At 37.5% G+C, this 11,708-nt stretch overlaps 1 protein-coding gene across 1 annotated transcript in view; it reads left to right on the top strand.

Moving 5' to 3' along the window:
- Nucleotides 1–11,708, top strand: part of FER (fer (fps/fes related) tyrosine kinase) — a 173,492-nt gene that overhangs the window by 8,951 nt on the left and 152,833 nt on the right. The window contains exons 3-4 of the mRNA XM_009328711.1: nucleotides 1,201–1,374; nucleotides 5,372–5,471. Of these exons, the coding sequence (XP_009326986.1) occupies nucleotides 1,201–1,374; nucleotides 5,372–5,471 (274 nt within the window). The remainder of the gene's footprint in view (nucleotides 1–1,200; nucleotides 1,375–5,371; nucleotides 5,472–11,708) is intronic.

Raw genomic sequence — 11,708 nt, 5'->3', positions numbered from 1 at the left:
ACCAAACAAATTAATTTTCTAAGTTTTGATGATCTAAGGTGGATTTCTGTCTTTAGTAAGACTAAGATAAATGCTAGTAAAACTAGCATACTAGCTGCCTTCAAAACCTGGGAATTGTATGGAATGTAGCCATTCTGAAATTTTAGATAGAGCATAGCATTCAGTGGCAGGGAGTTATAGAATCATAGAATCATTAAGGTTGGAAAAGACCTCTAAGATCATCGAGTCCAACTGTCAACCCAACACCACCATGCCCACTAAACCATGTCCCTAAGCGCCTCATCTACCCGTCTTTTAAATACTTCCAGGGATGGTGACTCAACCACTTCCCTGGGCAGCCTCTTCCAATGTTTAACCACTCTTTCAGTAAAGAAATTTTTATCTCTAAGGAATCCAATACTGTTCCCATGAACAAAGTGTGATAGCGATCTTTAGGGTAACAAATGCTTTTATTTGAATTGAACTTTAATTTCGTGTTTGTATCTGTGGTGCATTGGAAGTCTCTCCGTTTACGTTACAGTTCTTAATCAAAATTCAAAGCCACACACAGCACATTAAGCTGTTCTGAAAACTGACTGACAAAATGGCCAAGGAAGTTATTAAAGTAAGGGTACAGAAAGATGTTGGGTTACTATGACAGATGAGTAACTCCTCCTGTCTCTTAACCTGTTGGCACCCTGTGCTTTGATACTGGTGGCCTGACTCTGATGCTGTCAGTTATGTGAAGCAGCTGACGAATGGTATCCCCTTGAACAGTAAACTGTTAAATGTGTATTACTGTGAGGTCTTTAGACAAAGAGAAATCAGCTTGAATAGAGTAACTGTGTCCGGGGAACAGGAGAACAAAGGACACGGGAACATGCTTGTCAGGGGTGTTGGGTATGTATTCCAAAAAAGGCTGTAAGGATTTCATCGGTGTTCAGAAGTACTATGAGAGTGCTGAAGGGTGACCATACAATATTATATTTTTGTCTCTGGTGCTTTTTTATGATTTTATGATTAAGTTTGAGGCATGGTTTTGCTGTAGCAGGAAGAACTTTATTTTAGAAGATCTCAAGTTCATTTGGGTAAGTTTAAAATTCTTTTTTTACTGAATTGTTTTAAACAGGGATGCATCTTTTCCCACAGTTCATGTTCATCGTTTGGTTATTTGTAAACCAGAATAAGTAAGTGCTTTTCTGTTCTGACTTCTTTTTATAGTCTTGGTTGCTTGTGGTACAGCAAACAGAACAGCTGAGCAAAATAATGAAGACACATGCAGAGGATCTTAATTCTGGGCCTTTGCATAGGCTTACAATGATGATCAAAGATAAGCAGCAAGTTAAGAAGAGTTATGTAGGTGTTCATCAACAAATTGAAGCAGAGATGTACAAGGTATTTTATTCAACTGTGCTTTATGAATTTATTATAGTTTTGTATGTTTAAAAAGTAATATATTGAGAGTGGATTTTTTTAGTTCCTCTGTTTTTGTTTGTGCTATGGTAAAAGTAGTGATTTGTGATATGTAGAATGCCTAGTTTAAATTTTAGTTATTTCCTCCATATTTTCTCTCCCCTGCTAGCTGACAATGCAGAGATGGAAAACTTTCTTCTGTATGTATTTCTATGGACAGATGGCACTGGAAATGCTCTTGTTCCAGTAGAGGATGATTCTCTGTGACACTTCTCTATGCCATATCTCTTCCTGTTCTCATTCCACGCTAGACATCCCTGGGACCAGGCACTGAAAACTTTTGTTAATGAATGCTCTTGACAGTCCAGGCTGTTTTGGGTGGGGACAGGATTCTAGTCCCTGTTCTAAAATACAAATCAAGTGTAAACCAAACATTAAGGCTGCAGATGGAGCTCTTCGGGGCCTTTACTGTCACATGTCAGTTGTCCTGCTTATGTTGAAAGTACTGTATCTAGTCAGTAAAGCTGACAGAAATCACAGTTTCATTCAGGTGCTCTGGGGGAAGTTTAACTGCAAATGTCAAAAATCAGACTGATAGTCTGAAAGATCTACTGAGAAAAGGAAGAGCACTGTTTCTTCTTTCTTCCAGCAGAGAAGTTGAGATTTGGAGTAGTGTAATTAAAATGTAGCATCTGAGTAGTACAGTACAAATGTTATGGACTGATGAGTAAAAGATTCTTGGGCTGGTTATGAGAAGAACTTTAAACTAGTACTAAACATATATTAAGTTAAATATGTTGGCTCTAATAGAACTGCTTCCATAATTTGCTAGGATCTTGGCATCTTCCCCAGGTATTGACTACAGGGAGTACATCCTTTTTGATGCATGGTCAGTAGGCTGTCTTATCTGATAAAATTTCCAAGCCAAATAGTCGCTTACAGCCACTTATGGATTGGTGCATCTGAAAACAGTCAGGATGGACAAAGAGGAAAAACTGGTAGCATACGTTAGAAATAATAGAGGTTAAATATATAGAGAATTGGAGAAATGGAAGAGGAAAGAAAGAAAGAAACGTAAGAAAGAGAGGCTAGATGAAAGAAGACTGCTGGAAGTTCAGGTATACTTTTAAAAGAGACTGCAAAACATTTTTTCTGTTAATAAGTTAACTAATAAAATCTCTCATAAAACTATCTTTTAAAATAAGGCTTTTTCAAAAAAATATAGTGCATATTGAGCACTCCCCAAATGATTAATTACAAGCCATATTGTTTTTAAATAATTATGGGCTGCATGGCCATGCAAATACTTTGCATCTTGGTGAATAAGCTTGCATTGTTGGTTCCCCCCCCCCCCCCCCCCTCCACCGTTGTCCCCCCCCCCCCCTTCCTTATTTTCCTAAGAAGCATTTGAATAGCATTCTGGTTAGATATGGTAAGTTCTTTCATTGTTAGCTGACATTGTTTGTTCAAAGGTTTTGTGTCACTGGAGCACTTACAGAATGGTTCCCAGAAATTCAAAATACTTCTCATGTTCTGTGGTATTATTTCTGCTTTTGTTACACACAGAAGCAAAATACATATTATTTCCCGGGACATTATCAAACCCTTGTGAAGATCAGTGTCTGTGCAGTTCATATCTTTAGGATACGCAGGCAAAAAAAGGTGTTTTCCCTTAGGTGAAATGCATATGTAGCATCCTTTCTTATTCTAGACACCTCTACAATGAGGAATTTTTTTGATAAAATTCTTAAGGACAGTAAAATACCATGTCTTTTACACAAATGTAGTAAAACTTGCATTGTGTAGATTTATTCCAATTCCCATTAAGGTATTGGATATTTTTTCTTTCTTCATGATATTTGAGGGGAAAAAAGTAGATTACTATGCTAGTTAGGCGGGCAAGACTTTTTGATATAAAAACTGGGTTTAAGATAATCCTTGACCATCTTACTTTCTTAAGTGTTGTTTGGGGACAGAGGTGCTCTTGGGGTTTTTTTTGTCTTTTTGAAGAACATAGTATAAGAATCAGTAAAATATATTTTGCAATTATTAAGAAGTTTTTCAATACTAGTGGCCTACCTTTTATTATCCAGTTTTCTGTAAGAGAAGCAGTTCCTTGTTATTTATGTCTTAATTGTGTTCACTACTTCCTAATTTCATCTTTTTCTCCATTGCTCGTGGTGTCTTTATAATAAAAGTTTGTAATGAAGTTATTTTTTCCTGTATCACCTCTATTAGTCTATAATAACAACAGTTGTGAGTATAATTTACAGTGTGTAGAAATATGAGATGAGAATATGGGATTGATGCGGAGAAAAGTTCCTGCCTTTAAATTAAATCTTTGCACAGTTGGCACAGAAATAGAAACTGTAGATAGCACCTTGTTTGCTCTTTGAGGAATTCCGTTAAGTTTCCAGACGTTGTTCTTGAGGGTGAGAGTAGTGGTATTTCTCCTTCATGAGAAAAGGGAGAATTGCGAACTCCAGCCTTCTCCATGCCAGCTGCAAGAGGAACAGTTTTTCTGTAGAACAGACTTCCTTTTCTGCACATTCAGTGAGGGGAGCACTTCCATTAAATTAAGTTCCTCTTCCATGATTTCGCATTGTGGGTGTATTTTTCTTTTTGTCAGAGTTTTTACTTTTCTTTACTATATATGCCACATTTTTGGTATTGTAGTGGCTGGTTTGTTATTAGCTTTTGTTCACAAGTTCATGATTTGTGATTATTTCTGAACAGTGCACGAATTTTGTCACACAGTGGATGAAAGTTGGTGTTGTGGTTTAACCTCAGTTGGCAACTGAGCACCACACAGCTGCTCGCTCACTCCCTGCCGCCCCCCGCCGGTGGGATGGGGGAGAGAATTGAAAAAGCACAAGTGAGAAAAACTCATGGGTTGAGCTAAAAACAGTTCAATAATTAAAATAAAATAATAATAGCAATTATAATAATGCGATAATACTACTACTACTACACAAAGCAAGTGATGCACAGCGCAGTTTGCTCACCACCCACCGACCGATGCTCAGCCAGTCCCCGAGCAGCGACCACCCCGGCCGGCTTCCCCCAGTTTATGTACCGAGCATGACGTCACATGGTATGGAATGTCCCTTTAGCCAGTTTGGCTGTGCCCCCTCCCAGCTTCTTGAGCACCTCCAGCCTTCTCAGTCGGTAGCGCATGGAAAGCTAAAAAGTCCTTGGCTAGTGTAAGCACTACCTAGCAACAACTAAAACATTGGTGCGTTATCAACTTTGTTCTTGTCCTAAATCCAAAGCACAGCACTGTACCAGCTACTAGGAAGGAAATTAAATTAACTCTATCCCTGCCAAAACCAGGACAGTTGGGGATAGAAGAGATAACTTTATTTTAATTTTTTGACCAAAAATGTCATATGCAGTGGAGCTGTTTCCACTGCAATAAGATTCTTCAGTGCTGTGTTCCACTGTAGTTTGTTTGGGTTTTTTTGGTTTGGTTTCTTTTCCTTTTTAGGGATTTAAGTCTTACAACAGATAGATTGGTTCATGCACAGTTGCTGTTTCTTAAGCTGTTTGTATGAACTGTAATATTTAAAAATTCTTCTATCAGGTTTTTTTTTTTAGATGCTAGAGGATTTCCTTCCTATGCATAGAACTTTTTCATCTAGTATGATTTATTAAGCATCTTTTTGGTGCATTTTTTTCCTTGTCATTGAAATGGAATAGTGTTTATGATAAGCTGGATTTCCTAAACATATTTTTCATTACACTGATGTGGATGGGGATCTCTGTTTCAGGTCTCTTATTTCATTCCATGCATTTATTGATTTTGATTTTGTTACACCATGTAATATCCTATTAAGTTTATCTCAAGCCAATGGAAGGTGGTAACATCCTTATTTTGGAAAATAAATCCTGTTAATTCTCTTTCACTAATTCTATGAGGTTTTTTTATATGTTGAGGATAAGAATTTTTAATACTTTTTATGTTTCTGTTTTCTTAAAGGTCACAAAGACAGAACTAGAGAAACTAAAATCTAGCTATAGACAACTAATAAAAGAAGTAAATTCTGCCAAAGAAAAGTATAAAGAAGCTGTTGCTAAAGGTATGACTGACTTGTGTTAATTTTGTCTTTTAGTGTCTTTTTCAAACCTGCTAAAATTCTCACAGTGCAACAGGGTAATGTTTTTATTTTGAGCAACTCGATTACAATATAAAAGCTCATTTAGTATCTTAAGTAAGACAGGCTGATTGTCATCATGTGTACTTGGTGGTACTCTTTAAAAATCATCAAATAAAGGATAGCCTTTCTTTTAATATAAACGGTAATCTTTTTAAGTTCTTTTGTTATTCCTTCAGTGGATGTATTTGAAATGTAAAATTGCTCAAATGAACTGTTAATAGTGGTAAGTGGGTTGCAACTCCGTCTCATCTACATTGTACCTGCAGCCTACTTGCACCCTGTGACCTATTATGGTTGCTGCAGTGGCATCAGCATCAGTTCTTGACAGTTACTGTAATGCATCTGACATTTGTCAACCTTAAGCAAAACAGGAGAAGATGATTTTTGGGGAATGATGTGTCCAAACTGCATGGATTTTGATTCCTGTTGAATTGTGCTAATAATTAGATAAAGGCGAGCCTTTGTTCTATGATGTATTGAAATATCTTGCTAATAATTGTTCTTATGTGCCTTTCTAAGATTTTTTTCTTTCTTTAGAGAAAATTAATTGGATGGCAGTATATAAATATAATTCCAAAATCCATCTTAAATTTTTTGTATGACTGCCTAAAATGGCAGTTATTGTCCTTGGTTCTGTTGTACTATAATTCACAGTGCAATATAGTAGCTATCAGCGCTGAGAGAAAGATTGTTTCTTTCCAAATTTGTCTAAAATTTGGAGTGATAGCCAATATGTGAATATAACGACAAAACAGCATGGGATAAGAGAAGTTACACTTAGCACTGTTTAGCTTCAACTGTTTTTTTTCTTTTACTGATGTTTATATTCACTTAAAAATGTAAATACGTACTCACTTGTTCATTTTGTCCAGTTCCCTAGCTGTTTTCTACATATAACTTTAATTTGGTTACTTGGTTTTTCCCCAAGTAACTACTTAACATGTGAACATATAGTATGTAACCTGGAAAATATAATAGGCTGCTGTGATCTTAGTATGTTTTTTTAATCCTGTCTTCCTGTTATAGCTCTGATCATTCTCCATTCCTGAAGCACCAAACTTTCCCATTGAAATCAAAGAGTGTTTTGGCTGTCAGCAGCTGTGATGTTTTGCTGTTGATGTTTTGGTTCTGATTAACTGAATTAATATTTCTTTAGATAGACAGCAAACACAACTGGTTTTGAGACACTTATTTCTCCTGTGATTTTCCTTGACCTTCTCTTTCAGGTTTCCATTTAGTATTTGCCTTATTACAATTTGTACTTAATTTTACTTTCCCTAACATCTTAGTGTAAATCTACTTTAACAAACACTGACCTCCAGAAAAATGTTGCACGTTTTTCTTCCCAAAATTGCAGAATTGTTTCTCCCCTGTCGCACCCCAGGCTGTGGTCTCATTTACAAATATTTGTGTAGTTGGTGAACTACTACAGTTGTATATCAACTGCAGGTCAGCTGACCTGTTTGAATTTTTTTGAGCCATAGTATTTTCATAGGGTTTCTGAGCCCTCAAGTTGTCAAACTGGTTTGTGAAGTGAACAAGTTAGGGAAGTCCTAAAATTGTAATGCTTCATTATTCCAGGCATTAGTTCAGTAACTAGTGCTTATTCAAATTATGTGCTATTAGGAAATATGACTTTTGTTCATATACCAACTGGTTCAGTTTTTCAGGATTTCAAGAATTATTGAAAACAAGGGAAGGAACAGTGCCTACCAGAACGGTGGGAGGGCATAACCAAGTATTGGAAATAAGCCGAAAAACATTTTGTTAAACAAAAAAATGAAAATCTTTGGACACTAGCTCTTGCGAGAAATGTTTTAAAAGAACCAGTCCAGGTCCACTTCTGTAAAATGCTGCTCTCAACAGCCTCTGTTCCTCTGGCAAACCAAGTCTCCATCACAATGCCTGGCCCCGCCTCTCTGGAGCTGAAGGGGACAACTAATCCTTAGGACATACTACTTTGTCTTTGCCCCTGGGCTTGTGCATGCTGAACTACCTGTAAATTTGTGCAGTACCTGTACAAGCTGGTCAACATGAAAAGAATGCAAGTCATACATAGGAATGACTTAGAAATTTCTCTGTTTTGCAAGTGTATTTTGAAATTTAGTGATTTTTTTGTTGTTGTTCTGTTTTGTTTTGGAATAGCAAAGCCATCTTCTAGCGAGGGAGAAAGTTTACTAGAGCCGCGAGTGAAAGAGGTACAAGAGGTTCTCTAGTTTGGGAAGAGAATTGTTTCCATGTTTTCTGGTTGAGTTGTTAAAAGTGATGTTAAATTCTGGGCTACATACACACAGTACAGGATATTAACTGAAAAGGGTAAAGCCTGGCAAAGTTACAAACAATGGAAAGTGATCTTCTGCAGTAGTAGTAATTTTTACGTTTTTCTGCAGTCACAAAGCATTCTTAGGTAAACTTGAATTACTGTGTGTCATTACTTTCCACCAGCTAACAGGAGAGTCACTTTGAATCAACACGTTGATGCCCTAATGCAGGGTTACAGCTGTTTTCACTTTTTGCTGAAAACACTTAACAGGACCTGTGGAAAGAGTAATAAGAATAAGGATGAAGCACTGAATAATGATACTGGTTAGTAACAGGTTTTGTTTGTGTTAGGGCAACGGGAAGGCAGCTGGTGGGAATTTTTGGGTAGTTTCGTAGTGATGAAAAGGGAGCTGCTTTCTGAAGGATGCAGGAGCTTCATTATGAAAGGCTTTGTGCTCCCCACATCTGGAGAAACATGAAACTATCTGAGATGCTGGCTCAGGAGCTGTTCTGGGGAACCCTCCACTAGCACTGCTTCTGCTTGGGCACCAGGGAAGCAGTGGGACCAGTTGTGTTGCAGAGGGTGCATCGCTAAGCCTTGGCTGCCACTTGGTCCTTAGGCTGGATTGCACTGCCCTGTTGTAGCCACCAGTGTCTGCATGCTGTCTCAATCAGAAGTGACTGATTTGTCTTGTTTGTTCTAGCCCTTACCCCATTTAGTCATGCATTGCTGCTCCTTTCTGGACCAGTGATTACCATGGGAATCACAAATGCAGCCTGGTTGGTTGTTCTTGGGCATGGAGACTCCAGGTGTCAGGCAGTCTGGCTGGCATTGGTTGGTAGTTTTTTGCTTTTTTTCCAGGCCTTAATTCTTACGTTTTTTTAATGTACGGTGAGAGAAAGCAAGCTGAGAGAAGATAAAGTCAGAAAGCTGAACTAGTCCAGTGCCTCCCTAATGAGACATACTTCAGCAGCTGGGACTATGGACAGATTGATTCCAATAGTCTCTTCTGGATTGGAAAGCCTTGTCCAAAAAAAAAAAAAATGTACTGGGAATACAAGGCATGTTCCTTTGCAGAATTGGGGCATTAGGGCATGTTGGGGTCATAGGGCATGCTGGGGTCACTGGAGCAAAATATAAGATAAAAACTTACTAGTTTTTCTAATGAAATGTACAGCCCTCTGAAATCTTTTGGATGTGTGATATTGAGAAAAAATGGTGTAAACTTCTTAAAACAGTGGTCCAAAATAACACTCACAGATTGTGTACAACTCTGAGCCTACAATGCTGTGCTGACATCAGCGATACTGAGTAACAAGGTAAATCAAGTGTGGCATGTTGATGTTGCTGCTGCTGGAAAAGGCATCAAAACAAAATTTATGCCAAATGATAAAGACATTGTTTGGCTAAAGAAGAAGTCATAAAGCTTCTAAAAAAGTTTCATAAATAATGGGTAAAGAACACAAAATGGAAACTGTACAACAGTTGTAGGTATCATGTGATATCTCATCACAGTTTGAATCTCATTTGACTGGATCAGTAACTGCTTCCACTTAAGTTTGCTATTTTCACAATTATTTTTGTTTCTGCTGAATTGTGCATCTTTATTAAGTTCAGAGTGTGTCTGTGGGGGTTTCTAATGTTTTCATCCTTGATGTTTTTGATTAAGCACTACTTATTGCTATATTAAAAAAAAGCTTAAATAAGGAAATGATGAGCACATGAAATCATAAACAATAATTTGCTCTTTTCCTTACATTTAAAAAAAATAAGTTGAAAAGCATTAATTCTTAACAATTCAGCTTCTATTTTTGTAGCTGATTTTGGTGTTAGATTTTTAAATGTGAAATAGTTGCTCTTATATCAGTTAATATTGCAAGTTGGAATAGATCCAGTGCAACTTCGGGAGGTTCATACTGGATTTTAATACAATATAATCTTTAGCAAAATTTACAGTTTTCGTGTAAATACATCTGTTACCGGTGTTTATTGTATTCTTGTTAATTACTGATTGAATGTAGAAACTATGTTGCAATATTCTTATGTGACAGAATGGATCTGAAATAAATAGTAAAGGAAAAATATATTGATTCTAAGTATTTAATTTCATCATTTCACTTTATGCTCCTACAGCAGCATAAAAAATATTGTACCAGATTTCCCTAGGTTGGCTTGTGTTCCCTGACAATGTTGTGATTTAGAGGAGACTAGAAATATTAATAGTACAACTAGCACATTATACAACATTGCATCTGCTGGAAGAATGTTTTCCGATCCCTGCAACTCTTGTGATTTAATACTTCAGAATTGATGTGACTTCTGTGGTACATACTGAAGTTGCATGACAGCATAACCTGTATCTATGATAAATAAGGAAGCTGTTGAAAAAGCTTTCATTAAATCAAATTATTGTCCTACTATTCTTTATAATAGATGAGTGGCCAGAAAATACTTTTATTAGGTGGCTGGTGCATTCATTCTGAGATGCCTGTAAAATTGTGATTATACTACTACATTTCCTGGTGGCATGTGTTGCCTTTAGTTGTTGCTGAGATCAGGGAAACTCCTAGTAGGGTATTTTTTGAGTTTATTTTTGACTGAAACTCTCACATTATTAAGACAAAACAAGTAACACCGGCTGAACTGGTCTGTCTTATTCACAGACGTCAGCAGGCTGGATGGATTTCAAATTAATACCCTATTGTAAACGTTTCAACTCATAGACACTACCAGTGCTTGCAAGGGCTAGGGGTTTTTATTGTGTGTAAAATAAAGCTTCTAGAACAGGAAACCCTGGGGAGTGCAGAGCCAAGAGATCTTGGTGTCTTCTTGTGGAGTGTGGGACCAGCTTGGGCATATTGTTTCCACTCGACATGGACATGCAGCCCCAGGATGTGCTCTCCCCAGTCTTCGCAGACCAGCATTCATAGGTCTGAGAGAATTTACTAGTGGTGCTTATTAGCTGAAACATCTGACAGCAGTTCCAAAGACTGCACTTTAATTTTTGCTATTTTTATACTGTGTTATTTGTTTATCTTAACATTAAGCAGATAACTACTGAACTAATTCTTAACTCAGAATTTTATGTCTGATATTCTGTAAATTTGAAATCTCTAAGTATACACAAATAGTTTTTTCTCATTAGAAAACTATTTTGTTATTTGCAGTCATTAATTTGTTAAATAAGGTTTGGAGAAAAAATTCTTATCCTCTTCTCAGAAATAGGGTGATTTTATTTGTTGAAGAAACACATTCATGTAAGCCTCTTGCAAGACATAAAGGGAAAAAAGACCTTAGAGATTAAAAGCCAAAATCCTGTCTTCTTTCTGTCTGTCTTTGTGATTTTTGTCTTGTGAAACCTGTGTTAATTAAGAGCACTGCATTTGCACTTTATTTGGAGAGTGATGATAAGGTTGGTCACTCACTAAATTTGTGAGTTTGCTTCCTGAGACAGGACTAACAGTCAAAGCCATCCTAGTTTAGTTGCAGCAGTTTGCATAAAAGTACTTTGTAGATTGGTATAAATTGCTTTTAAAGTCTCCTGACTTCTGGACACAAGTATAAATTGGGAGAGGAGTGGCTGGAGAACAGCCCTGCAGAAAGGGATCTGGGGGTGCTGGCTGACAGCAGGCTCAATAGGAGTCAGCAGTGTGCCCTGGCAGCCAAGAGGGCAAACCTCATCCTGGGGTGCATCAAACCCAGCATAACAGCCGGTCAAAAGAGGTGATTATCCCACTGCATTCAGTATTGGTGTGGCCTCACCTTGAGTACTGTGTGCAGTTCTGGGCCCCGCAATTTAAGAAGGATGTGAAGGTCCTGGAATGCATCCAGAGGAGGGCAACAAAGCTGGTGGAAGGGCTGGAAGGCATGTCCTGTGAGGAGCCACTAAGGATTTG

The sequence above is a fragment of the Pygoscelis adeliae genome, unplaced genomic scaffold (genome assembly GCF_000699105.1).
Source record: "Pygoscelis adeliae isolate BGI_AS28 unplaced genomic scaffold, ASM69910v1 Scaffold16, whole genome shotgun sequence".
NCBI lineage: Eukaryota > Metazoa > Chordata > Aves > Sphenisciformes > Spheniscidae > Pygoscelis > Pygoscelis adeliae.
The sequence above is the reverse complement of the archived record's forward strand: the minus strand, read 5'-3'. Positions and strand labels throughout refer to the sequence as shown.